The sequence below is a fragment of the Aquarana catesbeiana genome, linkage group LG09 (genome assembly GCF_042186555.1).
Source record: "Aquarana catesbeiana isolate 2022-GZ linkage group LG09, ASM4218655v1, whole genome shotgun sequence".
In the NCBI taxonomy this organism is placed as follows: Eukaryota; Metazoa; Chordata; class Amphibia; order Anura; family Ranidae; genus Aquarana; species Aquarana catesbeiana.
The window spans coordinates 181,009,498-181,034,746 of NC_133332.1; the positions used below are offsets into that span (position 1 = coordinate 181,009,498).

General features: G+C 43.7%; 1 protein-coding gene across 9 annotated transcripts in view; it reads left to right on the top strand.

Annotated features, from left to right (window-relative positions):
• TENM1 (teneurin transmembrane protein 1) overlaps nt 1-25,249 on the top strand; it is a 1,380,190-nt gene that overhangs the window by 1,044,599 nt on the left and 310,342 nt on the right. For all 9 annotated transcript variants that reach the window (XM_073599409.1, XM_073599407.1, XM_073599406.1 and 6 more), the window contains 2 exons: nt 4,535-4,678; nt 24,922-25,171. In XM_073599409.1, the coding sequence (XP_073455510.1) occupies nt 4,535-4,678; nt 24,922-25,171 (394 nt within the window). The remainder of the gene's footprint in view (nt 1-4,534; nt 4,679-24,921; nt 25,172-25,249) is intronic.

Consider the following 25,249-nt stretch of genomic DNA (forward strand, 5'->3'; position numbering starts at 1 on the left):
CATGGGGCTTCCCCGTGGCATCAGAGGGGGCGGGGTCACACGTTTACGTCACTGGGTGGCCTTGCCCCCTCTGATGCCAGGGGGAAGCCATGGCGAAGTTACGTAACCGGGTGGACCCGCTCTCAGTTATATAAGAGCTGTCACAGCGAAAATGCGTCCCTCGGCGGGAGCCTCCCACGCAGCTTTTTTTTTTCTTTTTTGGTCCATCGGGCGGCGAGATAGAAGAAGATGAATAGACATTGTGGGACATTTTTATTTTTTAATTTTTTAATAAAGGACTTATCCCAAGCTGTGTCTCGTCTTTTTTACCATTTTGACACTTTTTTTGTGAAATGGTAGGGGTACTTGTACCCCGTTACCATTTCACACGGGGGGAGGCTGGGATTTGGGGATCCCCTTGTTAAAGGGGGCTTCCAGATTCTGATAAGCCCCCCACCCACAGACCCCCACAACCAACAGGCAAGGGTTGTGGGGATGAGGCCCTTGTCCCTATCAACATGGGGACAAGGTGCTTTTGGGGCTACCCCAAAGCAGCCTCCCCATGTTGATGGCATGTGGCCTGGTACGGTTCAGGAGGGGGGGCGCTCTCTCATCCCCCTCTTTTCCTGCGGCCTGCCAGGCTGCGTGCCCGGATAAGGGTCTGGTATAGATTTTGGGGGGCCTCTACGCCATTTTTTTTTTGGCGCAGGGTTCCCCTTAAAATCCATACCAGACCCTTCAGGTCTGGTATGGATTTTGGGGGGACCCCTGCACCATTTTAAAAAAAAAATTGGTGCAGGGATCCCCTTAATTTCCATATCAGACCTGAAGGGCCTGGTATGGATTTTATGGGAACCACCACACAATTTTTTTTTTAAATTTTGGTTCAGAGTTCCCCTTAATATTTATACCAGACCCGAAGGGCCTGGTAATGGACTGGGGGGATCCCATGCTCTTTTTTTCAATGAGGTTTATCTATATTGCTGAGACCTGACAATTCATTACAGCCGTGATCAGTTTTAAATGACAATTTTTCCTTTAGAGATGTAATTTTGCTGTGGTACTGTTCTAAACAAGGGAAAAATGCATACTATAGACACCCCCAGGCACAATATTTAAAGGAATATTTCATTTTTATTGTTTCACTTTAAGCATTAAAAAAATCACTGCTCCTGAAAAAATGGCCGTTTTTAAGAAAAATGTTTGCATTGATACATGTCCCCTGGGGCAGGACCCAGGTCCCGAAACACTTTTTATGACAATAACTTGCATATAAGCCTTTAAAATTAGCACATTTGATTTTTCATGCTAGTGTCCCATAGACTTTAACGGTGTTCCAGCAGCTTTCGAATTTGCAGCGAACACCGCATATTGTTCGCTGTTCGGCGAACAGGTGAACACCCGATGTTTGAGTCAAACATTGGGCTCATCCCTATTAGTCAGTAAGGAGGTCTTTCCCACTTAATAGCCAGATGGGAGGGTGAAAGGGAACAGGCAAGAGCTTCCCGATACTAGTTTTAGTGTATATCACTCTATCCCTGCTGTTATTTGTCCACCTCTCTCAACTTTTGTTTTCTCTGCTGTCAAACATTTTTCCTTGCGTCTATTTGGGGCATGAACGAACAAGTTCCACTTCCGGGTCAGTTTGCAACGGCAAACTAAGCCAGAAGTTCAGCACCCCCTCCTTTCCCCACAGCCCATTCACAGAGCACAGCGCGCTTTCTGCAGTAGGAGCCCGGCTGTGAAGCCGCAAGGTTTCACTGCCAGTTTCCCTTAGTCAAGGTGGCGCTCCAGCACCTGATAGCCGATTGAGAAATCAGCTAGGGTGAGGACACCGCTGGATTCTTGGACAGGTAAGTGCCCTAATATTAAAAGTCAGCAGCTACAGTAGCCAAGAGCTTCTCTTTAACTTACCACACTGATTCTGAAGCTAAGACATGGCAGTTCTGTCCTCCTCTGTCAAAGCCTATGAAGCTGCCCACAATCCCACCAACCAAGTCATCTAAAATTACCATACACATGCTCAAAAGCCTTCTCACTGTTTGGGTGGGCTCTTGCAAAAAAGTCTGAAGCAGAGGAAAATGACGATTACAGGGAAACCTATTCGGATACTCCCATCAAACAGGATCTTTCTGTAAAGCAAATACTAGACTATGTGTAGAACAGAAAAATTTGTTTAGTTTCGGATAACTTTGTTATATTACTAACTTCGTTTTGTGGACTCGTTTTGTAATTTGTTTTTTAGTTTGTAGTTTTGTTTAATTTAGTTTTGTTTAGTTTATTCATTTTCTAACGAATTCCAAATTTTCAGAACAATTCTAATTCAAACCAGTCACAAATTTATTGACCGATCCAAATTCTGTGTGAAGAATAACTAGTTGTTAAGGAGCAGGCTGGGAAGCTGGCCGCCGCATTCTTAACATACCTTCCCCACTAACAGCTGAATGTAAACGAACAAATGCCAGAAAATGAAAAATAAAGGAGAAAAACAGCGTGGAGTCTACCCCCTATCCATATCAGGTACTTTAGGTCTGGTATGAATTTTAACTGGAACCCCACACAACTTTTTTTTAATTATTATTATTATTTTGCCAACTTCTTTATTAAAAAAACAAAAACAATGTCCCCTGAAGTAAATTCAGTGTCAATCGCAATGAACTCCGCTGCCACCGCCGACCTGATATAAAAAAAAGAGGTCCGCACCTAATGAAGGCTCCCACTGTTCTGACGGTTCTTAAATAACTATGGGGTGGGGCCACCTGCCCCCCCTTGTGATGTCATCAAGGGTCAACAGGGTCACTGGGGGACGTCATCAGGGCCCTACCCCTTAGTTTTTTAAGAACTGTCAGATTGCGGAACTGTCAGACAGTGGGAGCCTTCATTGGGTGCGGACATCTTTTCTATTTTTTTGGGCAGCGGCGTTCAGCGTGATTGACGCTGGATTTACTTTGGGGGACATGTTATTTTTAATAAAGGAATTGTCAAAAACTGTCTATATTTTTTTGGTGAATGAGTAGGGGTACAATGTACCTCTACTCATTCACATGGGGGCAGGATCTTCCGAGATTCCAATAAGCCCCTCGCCCGCAGACCCTGACAACTACCGGCCAGGGATGTGAGGAAGAGGCCCTTGTCCTCATCAACATGGGGACAAGGTGCTTTGGGGGGAGCCCTCCCTACCCCAAAGCACCCCCTCCATGTTGAGAACATGTGGCCTGCTATAGTTCAGGAGGGGGGACGCTTGTTCATCCCCCTCTTTTGCTGAGCTGCCAGGCTGCATGTTTGGATAAGGGTCTGGTATGAATTTTGGGGGGACCGCATTCCATTTTATTTTGGTGTGGGCTTCCCCTTAAAATCAATATCAGACCTGAAGGGCCTGGTATGGATGGGGGGGCACACTGTTTTTCTCCTTTATTTTTCATTGGCGGCATTCTTTTGTTTACATTCAGCTTTTAATGGGGAAACTCACTGACAAATGATGAGTCATTGGTAGTTAAGGATGCGGCGGCCAGCCTGCTCCTTAACAATCAGCTATTCTTCACACAGAATTTGGATTGGTCAATAAATTTTCAACCGATTTGAATTTGAATGGTTCTGAAAATTTGGAATTCATTAGAAAAATTATAACGAAATTGGCTACTATTGTTATAAATCCAAATTTCTGAATAACCAAAAATTTGTCTGAATTTAGATTCGAACCAAAACAAATTCCACATGTCTAGCACAGACCATCAGAAAACACTCAGTAATGGCACCACTAGGTCTACAAATAATTCTCTTAAAAAAATTAGACCTTTTCTTTGAACTACTCAATGCCTGTAGTTTCTGTTGAAAATGGACTGCTTATTGTCACCTGCGTAGTATGGTTTTATGCATAAATTTTTGTTGAGATAAGTATTTAAACTCTCATTTAATAGGTACACCTTTCAGAGTGCACTTTTAAATACTGACATAGTTACTTAAAAAAGAATTATATTGTTCACACGTTCTGTTTAATAAGTTTAGTCTGAAATGACTTATAGAAAAAGAATAAAGTGTTCTAGGTAAACCTATAAAAAAGGCTAAAACAAAAATAACCAAATAGAAGATCCGCAACACTTTCCAGAAAAGCTATCCATTGCATCTTCCCCGACAAGGAAGATGATCATTTAATGGCTATTGGTCTGTTCTAGATTTCCAAATAGGACAGTAAGTGTGCTCTGTAATTGTGAGGAATAATCTGCCCCCTAGTTACGTTGTGCTTTCAGCATTCTCTGAGCTGAAATATGACTTCTCTGTGCTTTAGGCAAACCGTAATAGATGCAATTTCACTTGGTTGCTTTTTCATTTGGAGATAACATGTCTGCTGGCTGAAAAGAAGAAAAATGTTGAAAATTCTTCAGAAGGACATATAAACATCAATGATTTATATTTCTAATAAACAAATACTGGAGTCATCAGGTCTGATTTGCGAATGATTAAGTTACCTGTAAACTAGATCATATTGTTTGGTATATGAACATGCGTTAAAAGAAGGACATGGATTTAAACTGTTATTTCTTTTTTTTTTATGAAGTATCTGTTGGATATGAGTATGAGTCATGCCCAAATCTTGTGCTATGGGAAAAGAGGACAGTCATCTTGCAAGGCTTTGAGATGGATGCTTCAAACCTGGGAGGGTGGACCTTTAATAAACATCATATATTAAATCCTCAGAACGGTGAGTGCTTACTGCATTAAAACTGAACTTCTGGCAAACAGCTTAATACACAGTTGAAAAGAATGTATGCAAACTGTTGTGTCTGTTAAATGATGTATAACTGTCCTGTAGTACAGTCACACCTGCCAAATAGACCTCACTAAATGTGCACTTGGAAGTAGCATTTCACATAAAAAAGAGAAAAATCTACTATAAATTCTCTATTTTACCAGTCAGCTAAGCTAACTTAAATTTCAAAAGTGAATTTAAAAAAAGGACTCAGTTACAAACTTTTGCAAACATATGTTAAAAACACACACTTCACATACCAGAAGCTATCTACGCAGATGTTTTCCAGCTCTGAACTCAAGAGATAAATGAAGGCAAGGAAAGGCTCAAACCACCTGCATCCACACAATACACAAAAGAATCAATATCGAGTGGACTAGCACTTTATTTTTTTTTTTTTTTTTAAATAACATTTTTATTGTTATATTTTTATTACAAGATTACATAGTATATACCATCGTTCAAAGTCGTACAAGTTATTAAAACATTCAATACTAAAAGAAAGAAAGAGGGGGGAGAAGGGAAGAAGGGTGAAGAAGGGGGGGGGGGGGGGAGGTGGTTATTACATTGTTTTGTTTACTTGTTCAAGGTGGGTCCTCCCAACGGTGCCACAGCTCCCATACTTTGTTGTGTGCTTCCAGCCTGTCCTGAATTCTGGCCGTCATCTTCTCCATCGACTCCACATCTTTAATCCTGGCGTATAGGGCTTCAGGAGTGGGGGGAGAGGTTTTTTTCCAATTTAGGGCGATGAGGCAGCGTGCCGCTGTGAGAATATGACGCATTAACTTTTTGTATGCCTTAGGGATTTTTGGTTGTAGGACTCCTAGAAGAAAGAGCTTGGGGGTCATGGGAACCTGAACCTCCAAAAGACCGGTCAGCAATTGGTGGACTTCAGTCCAGTAGGGGGCAATCAATGGACAGCTCCAGTATATGTGGAGGAGTGTACCCCTTTCTTTCTGACATCGCCAGCAGCGGTCGGGACTTGAGGGGTATATGGTATGGAGGGTGTCCGGAGTCATATACCAGTATAGGAGAATTTTATAAGTATTCTCCTTGTATAGGGTGCATAGGGAACTTTTTGCCGCCTGGGTCCATATCGTCTGCCATTGCTCCATGGGAAGTTCCTCCTCGAGGGCTTTTTCCCATCTGATCATATAAGCATGTTTACCTTTAGTTTCTAGTGGGTAGGCATTTATTATTTTGTAAATATCAGAGATTAGGCCCTTCTGGGCTGTGCCTCCCATAATCAGGTTTTCGAAAGGCGTTGGAGGGGAGAACTGTAGGTCAGACGCTATGGACAGGGCATAATGGCGTATTTGCAGGTAGCTGTAGAAGGCCTGGCGTGGAAGGTCATATTTGGTTTGAAGATCAGAGTAGGGCAATAATCTGCGGGTTCTTGGGTCTACTATGTGTCCGTAGTGGAAGAGGTTCCGCGACGACCACGGGTGAGACATCTGGCGAGTGAGGCTGTCCGGAATTTTGGGGTTATAGATGAAGGATGTTAGGACTGATTTTTCTGAGGACAATTCATGGACATTTGATAATTTGTTCCACAGTCGGCGAAGATGGGACACTGTTCCCAGTGAGCGCTCGGGGGGGACCTCCGCCCTCGCGCTCCACAATAGGTTATTAGGGTGGGTCGGGGCCAACCATATTTTTTCAATCTCTGTCCACCTATTATAGGACCGTTGGGTAAACCAGGAGGCTATGACACGTAGTTGGGTGGCTTGATAGTATTTGATGAGGTTGGGGAACGCGAGACCTCCATCCGAGCGTGCCGCCATCATCACCGACCGAGGAATTCTATGCCTTTTGTAGTTCCAGGTAAATTTAAAAAGGTCAGATTGTAGTTTACTCAGGTGGCTGTGGGGGACAGGGATGGGTAGAGTTTGGAAAAGGTAGAGCAGTTTCGGGAGGATTGTCATCTTAATCGACGCGATCCGACCTAGTAAGGAAATATGGTGTTTTTTCCATGATGTTAGCAGGGCTCTGATGGAGCGGTATATGGGGGGAAAGTTTTCCTGGTATAAAGTGTTAAATTTTGTAGTGATGTGTACCCCTAGGTATTTCAAGGAAGTAGTTTTCCAGTGATAAGTGAAGTTTGCTTTTAGGTGTGTTGTTTCCTTGTCTGAGATGTTGATTGGAAGGGCCTCTGATTTAGAGGTATTAATTTTATAGCCCGAGAGGGCTCCATATTTGTCCAGTTCTGCGTGTAAGTTTGGCAGGGAGATTCGAGGTTGGGTCAGGGTAAGGATCACGTCGTCTGCGAACAGCGAGATCTTGAACTCCCGCCCCCTAACGGAGACCCCCCGAATATCCTGATTACCTCGGATAGAGGCCGCCAAGGGTTCAACACATAATGCAAATAGCAGGGGTGATAATGGGCATCCCTGTCGGGTGCCGTTTGTTATCGAGAAAGCTGGAGAAATGGCAAAGGGAGTTCTGACCTGTGAAGAGGGATTTGTATAGAGATGTTTAATGGCTCTCAAGAATGGTCCCCGAAATCCCACGTGTTGTAGTGTGGCAAACAGGAAGGGCCACCCAAGTCGGTCAAAGGCCTTTTCGGCATCTAGGCTAAGTAGCAGAGCTGCCGTTTTCTCCCTATTCGCCACATCCACCAGATCAATCACCTTCCTGGTGTTGTCTCCTGCCTGCCTGAGGGGGACAAAGCCCACTTGGTCCTTGTGAATTAGGGATGGGAGGATCATGTTCAACCGGATTGATAGTAGTTTAGTGAAAATTTTTAGGTCTGAGTTCAGCAGGGCAATAGGTCTATAGTTGGCACATAGGGTAGGGTCTTTTTCTGGCTTAGGGATCAGAGTGATAAACGAGCGTTGCATGTCTGACGGGATGGGGGAGTCTCGGAAGAAGGCGTTGAAGAGTTTGCACATATGTGGTAAGAGGATGGGGAGGACTGCTTTGTAGTATTCGTAGGGTAGTCCGTCTGGTCCGGGGGCCTTGCGTGATGGGAGTGTCTTTATAGTCTGTTCTATTTCCTCTTCAGTGATTGGCATGTTTAAGGTTGTCAGGTCAGAATTTTGGAGCTGAGGGACTCCGCTCTCTGCCAAATAGCGCTGCATTCGGTGGAGAAGGTCTGGAGGAGCGGGGTTACTAGGGATATTAGGATTGTTGTAGAGGTCCCGATAGTATTTCGCAAAAGTATCAGCAATGTCCTTGGGATGGGATAGTAGGGAACCTGATTTAGTCTTAATTTGGTGTGGTGTGGATATGTGGGAGGTATCGCGTAGTTTTTTCGCTAGTAAGGAGTGTGCTTTGTTGCCTTTATCATAGTATAACTGTCTTAGTCTGAGGATGGCTTTTTCTACCCGCCCCATTGCCAAATCGCTCAATGTTGTTCGCAGTTTTACGACTTTTTTAAGGAGGGTTAGAGTTGGTGACTGTTGTAGTTGGTTTTCTAAAGCCCTAAGTTCTTTTTCGGTTTGAAGTTTTGTGGCCAGGGCATCTTTTTTCATAGCAGAGGACAGTGCCATGCATCTGCCTCGGACCACGGCCTTATGGGCTTCCCATAGTGTAGATGTAGATATGTCAGGGGTATTGTTCTCTGCAAAATAGTGAGTGAGAGTGGATAATAATTCTGTTTTCGATGGTATGTGCTGGAGGAGGAATGTGTTTAGTTTCCAATTGTATGGTCTATAGGCGGTGGAACCTAGTTCTAATTTAAGTGATATAGGTGCGTGATCGGACCATGAGATCGGTAGTATTTTTGCTTCTTTTGTGTGTCTAAGCGCAGTATTATTTAGGAAGAAGTAGTCGATGCGTGAGTGTGTTTTGTGGGGAGCTGAATAGAACGTGTATTGCCGGTCACCAGGGTGGAGAGCCCTCCAGGCATCGAAGAGAGCATAGCGTCTGGAGAGTCTGCGGAAGAGCTTCGAGTCTCGTAAGGCACGAGCCGGTATTGCCCTGGGGCCCACCACCTGACGATCCGCAGTTGTTGAGTGAGTTAGATTAAAATCGCCCCCCACTACTAGTATCTCATGGTCAGATTTAAAGAGTCGGGTAAATACTTTAGTCAGAAAGTTATATTGTTTAATATTGGGGGTATAGAGGGTGCAGAGAGTAAGTGCCTGTTTTTGCCACTGTCCTTGAAGGATGACAAAGTGGCCATGTGGATCGGTATATTGCGCCGTACATTTAAAGGGGGATCCATTTTTAATGAGGATGGCGACCCCTGCCCGTTTATGTGGACCTGAAGAATGGTATATTTGGGAGAAATGCTTGGATGCGAATGAGAATGAGCCCCCTTTATCAAAGTGTGTTTCTTGGACAAAGACAATATCTGCTCCAGATTGTTTAAATTCCCTCATCGCCAGATGTCTCTTTTTATCAGAATTTAGGCCGTGAACATTTAAGGATAGGATCTTAGCCATAGTGTTGGTCGGGGAAGGGAGGTTGTCTTACCTGATGTGGAGAGGATGTTCGGAAGGCGGTGGGTTGGCTGTGCACATGCCCCGAGGGAGGAGCCAGGTGGATTCCACGGTTTGTCCGTTGAGTCACATAATGGTGGATAGGTGGGGGGGGGGGAGAAGGGTAGAGAGGGGGAGGGAAAGGGAGAGAGAAGAAGAAAGAAAAACATGTGATTAGTACAAATCATACGGGTATAAATTCGGTCAATTATCAAACGACCTCGAGAGGCAAAAAGGCCTAGGTCAATACGGGATTCCAAGGATCCCCCCAACTGCAGCCCAAAAGGACCCGTCGGGTGGATGCAAGGGAACCCCGATTTGGTCATAGAAAACACAAACTGTGAAATAACTATAACTGCTATCAGCTAACCAAGAGGGGGGTGGTCAGGAGTGATATCTCCCACTCTCTCGAATCTCCGTGGAGATGTGCCCGTAATGTAAACTAAAGTATAAACTGAGGGCGCAACAAGAGGGGGACTAAGTAAACTATAATGTCCAGGGCAAAATCACCAGTATTATCTGGTGGTCTATAAAGGCCATTGGAAGGCATCCTAAAGATGCTGTCGGTACATCTGGAGTCAGCCGTTTCCGTGCTTGGTATTCTTGCGTGATGCATCTTTGTTTCGGGATCTGTTGGATGAGGAAACTTTCTGCCAAGTTGCGGGTGGTGCAGGAGGATTGGTGATCAGGTCCCATTCTGGGAGACGGGGGACGGATATTCCCACTGTATTGCAGAAGGCTTGTATGTCCTCCGGATAACGTAGAACCGCAGATCTGCCTTGGTTTTTGGCTGTAAGGCTGAAGGGGAAACCCCAGCGGTAGGGGATATTTTCTTCTTGTAAGATGCGTAGCAGTGGTTGAAGGAGTCTTCGCTTCTGTAACGTGATCCATGAGAGATCAGGGTATAGCTGCACCTGAGCATTTTTGTAAGTCACTCTGCGTGCTAAGCGAGCTTGTCGCATAATGTCCTCTTTCAAGGGGTAGGAGTTAATCCTGCAGATAATGTCTCTTGGTTGCGTAGTGGCATTCTTGGGTCGCAAGGCTCGATGGGCTCTGTCCATTTCTATGAACTTGGTGACTGGTTCTCCCAGGAGATTGTTAAACACGTCTTGTAGAATGTGTTGAATGTCTTCTGGGCCATCAACTTCTGGGATTCCTCTCACCCGTATGTTGTTCCTGCGTCCTCTGTTGTCCAAGTCTTCCACATGGCGCTGCATGTCTCTTAGCATGGTGTGGTGGTCTGCTCCCTGGAGTTGGGTTCTGTGGACTGCAAGCTTGGTCTCTTGGATTTCTTCTTCGGCCATTTCAACTCTGTCGGCTAGGTGTTTGAGGCCTGACTGGAGCACTTGTATTTCCGAGCGACACGTGGACTTTACGTCTTCTATTAACTGTCGGAAGTCCTCTTTAGTGGGGATTGCTTGCAAATAGGTTTGCCATTGTGGGGGTGCTGGTTGGGGGTGCTCTGGTAGCGCGGACCACTGCGCCGAGGGTGTGCGGGGTGGTAAAGGTGGTGGGTCTGACGCGGTGAGGCCCAAAGCCTGGTGTGCAGTTCCCAGTGGGGAGTCCCAGGGTTCACTCCAGGTTGGAGTCTGGGCAGAGGGGTTGGCCCTTGTGGCATCCATTCTCTGGAAGCGGGGGTCTGGTAGACTCACTTTGTGGGCATAGGTGGCCTGTGGTATTGTCCAGTCTCTGGGCAAGTCAAGTGCCTGTGGGAGCGCCATTTTTTGGGCCTTTGGTGGTGGTGAAGCAGGCTCTATGCGGTTATGGGATGCTGTGTTCGCTGCAGGTTCCGGAATGGTGCAGTTAGCTGGGTGCATGGGGGCTGGCAGGGCTGGAAAGTCCATGGAGAGGACTGAGGAGGTTGGGGAGTCTGGTTCAGTGCCGTGCAGACATGGGTCTGATGCTGTTCTCAGCAAGCGGGGGAACGCTTCTGAGCACTGAGTGTATTGCTGGGGGAGGGAGGGCGGCATGGTGTCCTGAGGGCCTTGCTGCGATGCCTCATGAGGTGGTGATCTGGATGGGGGACTCACCGCTCCCGGATTACGGAGTCCGGTTGTGCTGTCCAGTGGAGCAGATCCGGGATCTATAGGTGTCCGCTGTGGTGAGTGAGGCGTTGGGGAGTTCCGGGCGGATCTCTGAAGGTAGGCCGCAGAGGGATCCGGCGCCATCTTGGCTGTTCCGGTCTGTGGCATGTCCGTCGGCGGAAAGAAGGACCGGAGGTCTGAGGAGGATCCCGGAGGGGGTAAGGATGATCCCCTGGCTGCCGCGGATCTGGTGGTCCTGGATTTGCCCATATGAGTGCTGTGTGGAGTCCCCTATGCGCCGTTTTTTCCCGGGCTGAGAGAGAGCAGAGGAATCAGGCTGCCATTCAGTGCGGCTTCCGGTCACGCCCCCAGCACTTTATTTTAAAGGACATCCAAAGCTATTATTATTTTTTTATTTCAGTTGGCAAATAGAATCTTAAAGTGACTCACTGTATTTCTCAGGGACTTATCCCTGAGTTATCCCTATCAGGAGACCCTCTTCCTTCCACGTCCAATGACATGGCTTTTACAAAGCCATATACAGTAATAGATTACTTATTCATAGGTGTTGATTTACTAAAACTGTAGAGTGCTTGTATATGCATTTAAATGTTCATTTAAAGTGTTACTAAACCCACAACAGTAAAATCAGTCTGTGTATGCAGTAAAGCATGCTTGTTATACTCATTGTGGAATCTAAGGGCTTAAACCTCCACATTGTGTAAAAAGGCTGTTAGATCCTGTCTTTTCTGATGCTCCCCTTCTTCCACTGTCCCCAATCCATCTGCTGATAGAGCAGAGCCTTTGGAGTCACTCTGCACATGCTCAGTTTTGTGTGTATTGCTAGAGAGATTTTTTTTTCTTGAGAGGGTGCATATGATCAGCACACTGTCCAGACAGAAGGTCAGAGATCCTGCAGCCTCATAGGATAGTCAGAGTAGAATGAAAACTCCTCCTACAAGCTTTAACCAGACACTGATAGAAGTCACTAGACTACTGCTATAAACTGCTGATGAGAAAACGTATTTAGCAGTTTATATTTACTATAATGATTTCCATGTTCTGTGTACTGTGGGAGACCTGATATAGTGAATGCAGGGTACTGGGTTTAGTAACACTTTGAGCCTCTACAAAAAAAAAAAAAAAAGAAAGCTAATTGGTTTTTATGCAGAGCTGCACCAGATTTTGCACTCTCCAGTTTTAGTAAATTACCCCATATTATCAAATAAAAAATGTATTGGGGATTCCAGCTGCTGCATTAGCACCCATGGGAAGATGTATAGGCACAAATTACCGTCAGGAAAGTTCACTATTGCATTATAAAAAGGAAGGGAGTGACTTAACCAACAAATAGCCACCTAAAACAAGATAACAGGTGTGGTTTTTCTTTAAAGTGGAACTAAACCCTCCCATCCTTCACAGCCAAGAAAGCTGCTAATGCAGCGTACACACGATCGGAAATTTGGCCAGCAAAAGACCGATGAGAGCTTTGGTTGGTAAATGTGACCATGTGTATGCTCCATAGGACTTTTGCTGGCCGAATTTCCGCCAGCAAAAGATTGAGAGCATGTTCTCAATTTTTCCGAAGGAAAACGTTTCTGTCGGAAATTCCGTTCGTGTATATGCAATTCCGCCGCGCAAAAAAACATGCATGCTCAGAATCAAGTACAAGACGGAGCCGCTCAGTCTGGTAAAACGTCAGTTTATAATGGAGATGGCACATTCGTCACACTGCAAATTTTTAAATCTTTCAATGCAGCACATTCTCTTAAGTTGTTTTGCGTTCTCACAAACTGATTTCTTTATTTTTTCTCATGATCTCCTGAATAATCTTTTTTGTTTTAAAGCCAAATCTCCATAATAATGTTTTTAATTTTTTTTTTTATAGTCAGTTTTTATTTTTTTTTTAATCAAGATCTTCTGTTGTGTATTTTTTTTTATTATTATCTTGCATTTGTAAACCTCAAGGAGGTTGCTTGGTGTTGGTGTCCCTTGTTAATTTGACATTCTATTTTTGAAATGTACCTACCTACTTACAAAAAAACTGTCCTATTTGAAGAAAAACACATCAGCAAGTATTTTCATATAAAAAAATCTCCATGCATTCTGGCTCATAATAATAAAATAAAGAGGGAAGGCAACGCTGGAGAAACAGCTGGAATTTGCGAAGCCTTTGGCCCCCAGGGCAGACATCAACTATGTGGATAAAAAAATTGGTAACTTGAGAAGTCCATATAGAAAGGAGCACAATCTGGTCCGGGACTCACAGAGATCAGGAACAGCAGCAGGTAACATGTATGTCCCCAGGCTGTGGTACTACTACAGGCTGCGTCTTCTATCAGACCAGACTGAACCCAGGCCATCACTTTCTTGTCTTCCATGCAACCTTCCCTCCATGCTGCCCTGCAGCCTTCCCTGCAGCCTTTCCTGCAGCCTTCCTTGGAGGCTGTGGCTCTGGAGGTGGACTTGTGGCAGGATGATAATGAGAGGAGGATGGGCAAGCATACATAAGTGGACATCATTTGTCAATTGGCCACTCAAACCCTTATGGATGGCCTCAAAAATGATTTACTCGCATTTTCAGCGTGCGCCCTCCTCCATTTGCTGCAAATTTGAGGCTATATAGATGCCATAGGCCTCTACAGTGTCAAGGGGGCTTTCAGGGCGTCGTTAGCCTCCTTAATGAGGACAAGTGCTGCCTCCTCTACATTCCTCCCCTTCCTGGGCCTTTTGGTTGGAAGGCGGAGGGGAGGGACCTGGGATTGGGTGAGGCTGGGCCCCGCCACCTCCTGGCTGACACCCCCGCCACCCCCTGGCTGACACTTACCCCGCCTCATCCTGTGTGCCACATTCCAGAGCCTTGTCCTGGCTGAGGTCTTCCTCTGTATGAAAAAGGGACATAGTTTTAGTTTTTGGTTCATCAATTACACACAATTTTCAGCTCATAACTATGGCAAATTGAATGTTAATAAATAGAAAAGACTATCATTCTGAGCCCAGCATTTTTCATTCTTGTCCCAATTATTTCTGGCCCCTACTGTCTATTGATATGTCAAACACTTTTTTTTAAATCATTCATTTGTTAGCAATAAAAACATCTAGTTAACAACAATCATTTTCCCACAAAAAATATGTTTAAAAATACTATACCTGTCTCCATTTGGGCTCCTCAATTTCTTCCAGGATGGAAGGTGCAGGTTGGTCCTTGGAAGCTTCAGCTGGGGTTGAGGAAAGGGTGGATGGAAGGGGGGCCAGAAGAGTCGAAAGTGATTCTCTGGCTTCAAGCTGGTCTTCCAGAAACCGCATCTTGTTGTAGTACCACAGACTGGGTACATACACGTCTTCTGCTGCTGCTCCTGACCTCATGGACTTATGGACATTCTGAAGCTCCTTCCTATGCGTGCTTCTCAAGCTACCAATTTTCTTATCCACAAACTCGATGTCTGTGTTGGGGACCCGAGTCTTCACAAATTCCAGCAGTTTCCCCAGCGATGTCTTCCTTGCTGGTTTGTTGCGATATAAGGGGTTTTTCACCTCCCACAAATTACACATATCCCTGTATCTGTCTATGAATTCGCCGAGGAAGTCTGGGTCTTTAAATTGTTTAATTTTTGCTGCAAGACCAAACAAAAGACAAAAACACTAATATCAGGCTAAACTCTCCTAATCTTATCCCAATATAGGCCTCAATCTAGAATCGGTATAGGCCACACATGTCCCAAGTTAAAAAGTTACCTTAGTTATTACGTTTGTCGCTTCCGTTCCTCCGCACACAGAGCGTAGGTACGACACACGCGTGTTAGCTTTATAGACACTGCGCATGCGTAAAACTCCGCCCGCTTTGGCTGCCCCTGACGTTCTTTCTAGAATATTCTCCACCCCATCTCTTTTGTCGCAGTCGGGGATAGGAACATGGCGGAGACACAGCAGGTGCATAATAGCAGTAACGACGAGGAGCCAGAAACGTCCCGATCCAGTAGGAGATTTAAGGCCTCAAATATGTCCTTGGTAGAGATGGTGGAGATGGTGGACATATTGAAGAGACCCGACTATGATGGGAAGTATGGACTGTACACCAACCCTAATGAGAGAAAGGCCAAGATCATGACTAAAGTTGTGAAGAGTCTGCGCAGGAATTTTGGGGTATGACAATCCAAGGAGCAATTGAGGAAACGCTGGTGAGACCTGAAACTGAGGGAGCAGGATCAGTACAGAAAGATCAAGAAAGTGCTTCTAAAAAGTAAGTAGTTGTCGTGTGCTTCTATTATTATTATCCCTTGCATGCTGCGCCATGTGCTTTTCTTTACTGTTGGACAGTTTAAAATGGCTACTTTCATGTTCATGGGCACAGTAATCGGTCGTATTTATTTTGTTCGTTTGCAAAATAAATACGATGTTTTTGGTAGATACAGGGTTAACTACATTTGGTCATGATAATTTGTATTCAAAGAAGTTTAGGACATTGTTGTCTAGATGTGTTTCAAACTAGAATTAAATGCAAACTTGATTCAGTGTAATGTAAGGAGAGGACACTCAGCAGCTGTTTACACTTCTGGACTCAGGAGCACTAACGTGGGACACAAGAACAAACTTTTTAGGGTGTCCCACACAGGTGCTCCAGTGGATAATTGGGGTGTCTACATGTACAAGTCTACAAAAAAATTGTCCAAAAAAGGTAAGTATTCCAGCTTTGGTAAGGGAAAAAATCATGTCTTCTGCTTTGAACTCTGCCAAAACAGACAATTGTACCCCACTTCCAAGCAATGTTTCATATTCCTATTTCTGGCCTCAAATATCAGTGTGCTAAGTATACCTTTTGTTTCATTCTCTTAGGGGAGCAAAGACTCGGAAAATATGAGGACACCGGGGACCCCCCACTCCTGAAGAAGGGGAACAGAGGTCACAACCTGAGGATGTGGAGGAAGGAGAGGTGGTTGAAATTAACACCACAACAGATGAGTGTCTGACACCACAGATTCAGGTAATAGATGTATGCCCGCATATTTTTAATACATGGTGTGTATTTTTATTTTAGGTGATGTTTAGGTTGTGGTACCAAAATCGAGTCATTTCACCAGTGACAGTGCACAACGGCTTATCCAGGAAATCATGTTTTGTAGTCGTGTTTTGGACCTTATCAAAGAAAAAACCAAGGAGATTGAACAAAGACTGAAGAACATGATTGATGCACTAGGGAGAATCTAAATCCTAAAAAGATTCCTGGATTTAAAAAAACATTTTTTCTAAAAATTTTATCTAAAGTTTTAATACAGTTTAAAAGCCAAATTTGGAAGATGCACACAGTGTATCAACATGTGCTATCTGCCATCAGGGGATTTCAATGTACGCGTTTTGTGGGTGCAACCCCTTCAACCTAACTCTAGTAGGTGAGAGGAAGTGGCTGCACCCCCAAAACACGTCCATTGGACCCCTCATGATGGGAGATAGCACATGTTGACATTAGGTATGGGATCAGAAAGGAAATCCCCATTTTGACTCACAATTTGTGTGCATCTTCTAAATTTGGCTTTTACAGGGGTGACTTCACCCCATCTGATGAAGGCAAGATCAAGACCTTTTTAACACTATAAAATTTCTTCTTTGGCCTTCTTTGACCTTCTTTTTTGCAACGTTGAACTTTGTAAGTTCCAGAGTGGTGTATGTTATGTTTGGATACATGCCTGTTTCTGTATTTTGTAAAAAATTTGAAGGTAAAACTTTGGAAAAAAAAGATGTGTTTGTGCACGGAGTAAAAGGTTTTATACTCAACAATGTGTGGCTTCTTCTTTCAATGATCAATACAAGTTTTTGTGTTAAGTTGGTGTTTACAGTGACAATGGGTGTTATTTAATAATGGAAAAAACCACTTGGCACTACAAGTGCACTAGGAGAACCTAGGAGACAGCAAAAATAAACCCAAGCGGTAAATGAAAATCAAGATTTTATCTGATAAAAGCGAAAATGTATTCAAAATGTGCTGGCATATAAATGGCCCCCCTACCCATAAAATATTCTACATATATTTCCCGCACTTCACGGGTGCTTTGGGGGGCAAGCCAGGACGGCCAGCTTCCAGGGCCGTTACTGTTTCCTGAAGTCCGGCCTCAGGCCAAACTGAGGCAACATAATTAGGATTATTGCGTTTCAAAAAGTTATGCAGGATGCAGCAACATAAAATTATGTGATTTGGTTTGTACTCCGCCATATTTATGGCTGTTTGAAATAGGCGGAACTGGCTATCCAGTATCCCAAAGGCATTCTCCATGACTCTTCTGGCTCTGGCCAGCTGGTAAGTAAAAACCCTCTTCTCTGGGGTGAGGGTCCTCTGGGGGAATGGCCTCATCACGTGGTCACCCAAACCGAATGTTTCATCTGCGACAAAGACAAATAGCAGTCCTTCCACGTTCTCCTCCGCAGGTGGCAATCCCGAGCCACCACTCTCGAGACGTTGACTGAACTCGATCTGGACAAATACTCCACCATCCAACATCCAGCCATTCCTCCCCACGTCCACATACAGAAACACATATGTCGCCGACACCACCGCCATCAACACAATACTATTAAACCCCTTGTAATTATAATAGTATGACCCCGAATGGGGTGGTGGGACGATGCGGACATGCTTCCCATCAATTGCCCCTCCACAGTTAGGAAAGTCCCACCACTGGGCAAATTGGAAAGCCACAGTCTGCCATTCCTGTGGCGTTGAAGGAAACTGTAGAGTCAAACAAGAAAAAAAATTAGTCATTTTGCACATAAAACATTGTAAGCAGATTAGACACAAACATTATTGGCCAACATCAGTATAACATTTATTTTAAGGAGTATTTAAAGGCAAAAATATAAGGTCCACTTATTATATTCCTCACCCCCTCTGATGGCTCCTTGGAAATATTTTAGGGGGGTATGTTTTGGACAGGTAACCCTCTCAACTTCATTGAGAGCTGAATGCATAAATAATGTGTTTTACTTTGGCCAGCCCCTCCTTACTTACACTATTGGCAGCCCACTGGACAGGTAAGAAGTGTCATAATACAAATATATAAATACACACTGTACAAATGGAAGCTCATTTTTACATTCTGAAATTACCTATCAAGATAATAATAGGAGAACAAAACTTTAAACAGTACCATTTGAAAGTATTCAGGCATGCCCTTTCACTACATGCTTTGGTGAATTCATCCATAAATATGAACACAAAAAGAGGTGGGTATAGTGTGTATGGGTTTGGCAAAGTCAGCAGATAGAGGATTGGTATGGGTTGATTTAGCGGTTGAGGATGAAGGAGGGTTCCAAATGATTTGGGGCCCAAAAAATAAAAGCCTCTTGTACTCTGCCTGAATTTAAGGACACAAATAACATTTGTACACATTTTAGGGGGTGTTTAGGCTAAAGCACTACAATGGAGCTGACAAAATACATTGTTAAGTGACTAGGCTAGGTGTGTATGGGCCCAGGATAGCATGCTGGGGAGGTTAGTGAAGGCAAATATGCATGAAGGACAAAAAAGGAGCATTAAAAGCTTACAGCATGCATGAGGACAAAGGGGACATTCACAGCATATTACAATCATGGTAATTAGGAAATTATGAAAGAAATGCAATACATTAGCAAACATTAAATACATAGAATGTGATGTTAAAGGAGAAAACTTACCCTATTATAGTCCTTCTGCAGGACCTGTATGATGCCAGAACAGGTCTCTGGAATAATGATCCCCAGAGCCTGGGGGGAGATGCCTGTAGAGAACTTGAGGTCCTGTAGACTTCTCCCCGTTGCCAAGTACCGCAACGTGGTGACTAGCCACTGCTCGGGAGTGATGGCTTGCCGCATGCACAAAACTTCTACTAACATGAGATAAACACGAGATTAGCAGAAGGAGCCCAAAGGGGGGCGCACTGTCTATTGAACTTCCCTTTTCTAGTCCCGTCGTACGTGTTGTACGTCACCGCATTCTTGATGGTCGGAATTTGGTGTGACCGTGTGTATGCAAGACAGCTTGAGCGAAATTCCATCGGAATTCCGTTGAAAAAACCATCAGTGCTTTTTCCGACCAAAATTCCGATCGTGTGTATGCGGCATTAGTCTCTGATCTGCAGTTACCATGGTGCTTCATGTGTGATCAGTTATGATATCAACCATTTTATGCCTTGACAGGTCAGTTGAGAGCACAAGCAATTGTGACTGTTCACGTCAAGGGCGTACATACAGGGGCCTGAGGGGTCACCATTGCGACATGGCCCCATCCTCCAGGGAGCCTCCCTGTATGCCTGGATAGGAGGGCAATGGGGGTGGCAGCATGTAGAGGAACCAATCCCTCCATGAAGTCACTGAATGCCCACTTGTCCTCGTCTCGCTCCCACAGACATTCAGCAGCTGCAGGAGGGAAATGGAGGGCATCGGTTCCTCCACATGACGCATCTGCTGCCTCCTTATCCCTGTTCTGCTGACCCAGGCCCCTGTGTGCTTCCCTGGCCCCCCTCACCCCATGGATGGAGAGCAGGGAAGGGGCTGGTAAATGTGTCATTTACCGACCCTTCCTTGTCTTAATGAATAGAGTCAGTGATCTGTACCGATCAGTTTATGAATGAACAGGAAGCTCTGTACAGAGCTATTCCTGTTCATTCATTCTGTGAATCTGAGGCTGCAGAGAAAGGGACTGATGAACCTGTCCTCAGTCTCTTTCTCTGTCTCAAAAGTGAAACATCAGGAGTCTGTTTAGACCACTGATATTTCACCAAAGCCCCCCAACAGGGTTCATTAAAAAAAAAGATGAATTAAATGAAATGGTAAAAAAAAAAAAAAAAATAATAAAACAACAAAAATAAAAAACCACTGACACCAGTGGCGGAACTACCAGGGGATCCCAAGAAAGCAGGAAAGTGTCCCGCTGCAGTACCGTAATGCATTACCGTAATAAAGCACCCTACGATGAGAGTAAAGGGCTCCGAGATAAGTGGGAAGGGCCCCAGTCACAGTGCCAGAAAAGCCCTTTGTGGTTTCTTGCACCGGGGGGCCTGAAGGTTCTAGTTACACCTTTGATTCACGGCATGCCTTTAATGTAGCTGTTTTGGGAGACCGGTAAATCAATGGGGTTAATTCCGCTTTAATAATATCCCATGCTCTCTTTATAAAGGTTTCCTGCAAAGACACTAAAATGCCCTTTTCACTATTTTTAAATGCATCAAATAGCTAGCTTCCATAATTTCATGAGTTATGTTCATTCTTAGTTGGACTTTTTTTTTCTAAACCCATAAAATGTTTTTTCAAAAAGATGTCAAGTTGATATTTAATGAAGCTCTCTAAAAGAAGAGATTTTATAGTTAAGTATTGCAGCTATTTGATTAGGTCACAGTCAAGTGTACTATACAGTCACCTTTCTCCACTGCATGCAAGGACTATTTTTCCACTGTTAAAAGACTGTCTTAAAGTAATATTATAACTTAGTGTCATATTATTAGCTGCTGTGCCTGCTGTTATAAATTGTTATTAATATAATATATTCAGAATTTTTAAAGATTTGACCTTCACCAGTCTGCCCCCAAAGTACATGTTTCGACTTTGGAGTTGTGCCATAGCATAGTTTAAAAGAGAACATATAGTACATTTTGATGAAATGATAGCTATCTTTTAGTGTATGTGTTATTTCACTTTTAATAACATGATCATATCACTGATGGCGACTGTATAGATTCATAAGCTGGTAACAGGTTCACTGTGCTTGGTATTACATCATAATTTATTATTAATCACCTGGATTTTTTATTGACACCTAAAAATTTTGTCTTAAAGCTTGCTTTACTCCCAGCAAAGCTGTTTTGCTCTTTCACTTTATATGCTAAGTTTCAAATAACATATATACTCTTTAGATAATTTTACTGCCTCGTTTGAGAAGATAAACTCTAGAAATATCTGGGCATGTTTCTGAAACCTATAGTTTGCTTTTAACCCAGCCCTTTTTTGGGGGAAAAAATTGTAAAACTTGTCTGATTGAAAGAAAATCTGTAATGGTATAAACCAGTCACCTGCATTTTATAGCAGGTAATAGCAGCTACCATTAGCCCCATCTTTCTCCTAATATGAAAGGCCTGAAACCCAGGGAAAGATTTCACCTAGAAAATCCATGCCTAGCCCTGAGCTCTCAAGACCTCACTCATAATTGGACAGTGATACCAGCTATAACATTGCATAATCAGTAGGGAGACAGGGAATCAGAATGAGACATGGGCATTCTAAAAGTTTTAAGTATATGTATAGCTAAAGTTTTTTTTTTTGGTTTTGAAGAGAGTGTGGAAGGGTCAGAACCTTTCAATTTTTTAATGCTCTCTGCATTCCCACTGTGGAGATTTACCCTCTCTAATAGGGATGAGCCCGATGTTTGAGTCGAACATAAGTTCGACTCGAACATCGGGTGTTCGCCTGTTCGCCAAACAGCGAACACTATGCGACCGTTAAAGTTTATGGGACACTAGCATAAAAAAACAAAATTGCTCTTTTTAAAGGCTTATATGCACGTTATTGTCATAAAAAGTGTTTGGGGAACCGAGTCCTGCCCCAGGGGACATGGATCAATGCAAAAAAAGTTTTAAAAATGTCAGTTTTTTCAGGAGCAGTGATTTTAATAATGCTTAAAGTGAAACAATAAAAATGAAATATTCCTTTAAATATTGTGCCTGGGGGGTGTCCTTAGTATGTCAGTAAAGTAGCGCATCTTTCCCATGTTTAGAACAATACCACAGCAAAATGACATTTCTAAAGGAAAGAATCTCATTTAAAACTGCTTGCGGCTGTAATGAATTGTCGTATCCTGGCTATATAGATAAAAATCACTGAAAAAAATGGCATGGGGACCTGAGTCCTGCCCCAGGGGACATTTATCAATGCAAAAAAAAGTTTTAAAAACGTCTGTTTTTTCAGGAGCAGTGGTTTTAATAATGCTTAAAGTGAAACAATAAAAATTAAATATTTCTTGGGGGGTGTCCTTAGTATGCCTGTAAGGTAGTGCATTTTTTCTGTGTTTAGAACAATACCACAGCAAAATGACATTTCTAAAGGAAAAAAGGTCATTTCTAAAGCAAAAAAGGTCATTTAAAACTGCTTGCGGCTGTAATGAATTCAGATCCCAGAAATATAGATAAAAATAATTGAAAAAAATGGCATAGGTTCCCCCCAGTCCATTACTGGACCCTTTGGGTCTGATATGAATATGAAGGGGAACCCTGCAGCAAATATAAAAAAATGCATGGGGGTCCCCCAAAATCCATACCAAACCCTAAAGGTCTGGTATGGCTATTAAGGGGAACCCTGTGCCAAAATGAATAAAATGGCGTAGAGGTCCCACCCCCAAAAATTTTTCCAGACCCTTATCTGAGCACACAACCTAGCAGGCCACAGGAAAAGGGGGGGCGAGAGAGAGCACCCCCCTCCTGAACCATACCAGGTCACATGCCCTCAACATGGGGAGGATGCTTTGGGGTCCCCCCAAAACACCTTGACCCCATGTTGATGGTGGTTGTGGGGGTCCACAGGCGGGGGGCTTATCAAAATCTGGAATCCGCCTTTAACAAGGGGACCCCCAAATCCCGCCCCCCTGTGTGAATGGGTATCGGGTGGCCCTGCCTTCTTCTGACATCACGTGGCATCAGAGGAGGTGGGGTCACCCGTTTACATCACCCGGTGGCCCCGCCTTCAGCTATATAACAGCTGTCATCGCAAAGAGACTTCAGTCGGCGGGAGCCTCCCATGGAGGCTCAGTTGTTGCATTTTTTTTCTTTTTTTGGCTTGTAAAGGATGATAGATTTACACCACAGGACATTTTTATTTTTTATTTTTTTTAATAAGGGATTTGTCCCAAACTGTCTACTGCCATTTTTACTATTTTAGACACTTTTTTGGTGAATGTGTAGGGGTACCCAATGTACCCAATACCCATTCACATGGGGGAGTGGGATCTGGGGGTCCCCTTGTTAAAGGGGGCTTCCAGATTCCGATAAGCCCCCCACCCGCAGACCCCCACAACCACCGGGCAAGGGTTGTGGGGATGAGGCCCTTGTCCCCATCAACATGGGGACAAGGTGTTTTGGGGGGACCCCAAAGCATCCTCCCCATGTTGAGGGCATGTGGCCTGGTACGGTTCAGGAGGGGGGGCCTCTCTCTCGCCCCCCTTTACCTGAGGCCTGCCAAGTTGTGTGCTTGGATAAGGGTCTGGTATGGATTTTGGGGGGACCCCTTTGCCATTTTTTTTATTTTGGTGCAAGGTTCCCCTTAAAATCCATACTAGACCTGAAGGGGCTGGTATGGATTTTGGGGGGACCCCTACGACATTTTTTTTATATTTGGTGCAGGGTTTCCCTTAATATTCATGCTGCTTTTTTCAATGATTTTTATCTATATTGCCTGGATCCGACAATTTATTACAGCCGCGAGCAGTTTTAAATTACTTTTTTTCCTTTAGAAATGTAATTTTGCTGTGGTATTGTTCTGAACATGGGAAAAATGCGCTACTTTACAGGCATACGAAGGACACCCCCAGGCACGATATTAAAAGGAATATTTTATTTTTATTGTTTCACTTTAAGCATTATTAAAATCACTGCTTCTGAAAAAACAGCTGTTTTTAAAGCTTTTTTTACATTGATGCATGTCCCCTGGGGCAGGACCTGGGTCCCCATACACTTTTTATTGGAATAACTTGCATATAAGCCTTTAAATGAGCACTTTTGATTTTTCATATACATGTCCCATAGACTTTAACGATGTTCGCTTGTTTGTACAAATTTGTCTGTTCGCATGTTCTGGTGCAAACCGAACCAGGGGGATATTCTGCTCATCCCTACTCTCTATATATCCTTGTGACTGCTATCTCTAAGGCCGGCTGTACGCGATTCAAATCTTGGCTGGTACAGCAGGAACCAGCCAAGATTTGAACCATTAATGGGCAGGTTGAATGTACCAGGTTGATTGATCGATCAACTTTGGTACATCCAGCCTGCAGGATCCGCTTCCGATTATCGCAGACGGTGGCGGGCGGGGGAAGCAGTCTTCACCGGGAGAAGACAATTGATGATTCCCCTGTCAGCACTGTCTGTGTTGATGGGAGAATCATGCAAATTTCATGGGTTGCAGGATATAAATTTGCACGATGTATGGCCAGCCTTAGACAGAAAGTGATGGAAAATATAAAATGGAACATATGTTGTGGTGACATTTATCTCAAATGGGAACTCTGGTCACTTTGTAAAAATGTACTCTCCCCTCCTGTAGTTATTGCAGGACGGGAAGTGATGTTTCCCTGGGGCGAAAAAATAAGCTGACAAGGGTTTTAGCCTTTCTCTGCTCTATTTAAACCCCCAAAAATAATTTGCTGAAAACAGAAACATGTGTAATGTGAAAAACACCAAAACTACTTTAGTGCAGGAGTCAGAGTTAGCCCTAAATAGCTGTTTTTAGATTTGACCAAGTGGCTCAGAAGCTACAGAAATGCTTGTTTAACCTTTAACACATGACCCATAATGCAGTTCCACTTCCGTTTTACGAGATAGAACAACATTGCACGTAGGATGGACTGTTTTGTAACACTCTTCAAACAGCTGATTGGGAAGGGTTTTAAGAGAGGAGACCTCAACTGATCTCCATGTGATGAGGGCTTTCAACTTTCAGAGAGAAGGTGGTAATCCCCAATAAAGACACGAATTGCCTATTTTCTATAGCACATTATTGTTTTTTGTATTCTTTTTTTTAGGAATTTTGTACAAAGGAGATGGAGAAAATATATTTATATCTCAGCAGCCCCCTGTGATCTCTACGCTAATGGGAAATGGCCAGCAGCGAAACCCCACCTGTTCCTCGTGTAATGGACCTGTTCATAATAACAAACTCTTTGCTCCTGTTGCTATGGCAACTGGACCTGATGGTAGCATCTACGTTGGAGATTTCAATTTTGTGAGAAGAATATATCCATCTGGAAACATCATCAGCATTTTAGAGCTCAGGTATGGTTATAAAATGTCACAAACATTTTAAGCTTGACTATAAATAGCTTGAATAGGTTTCTGGGAATTACAGACAAA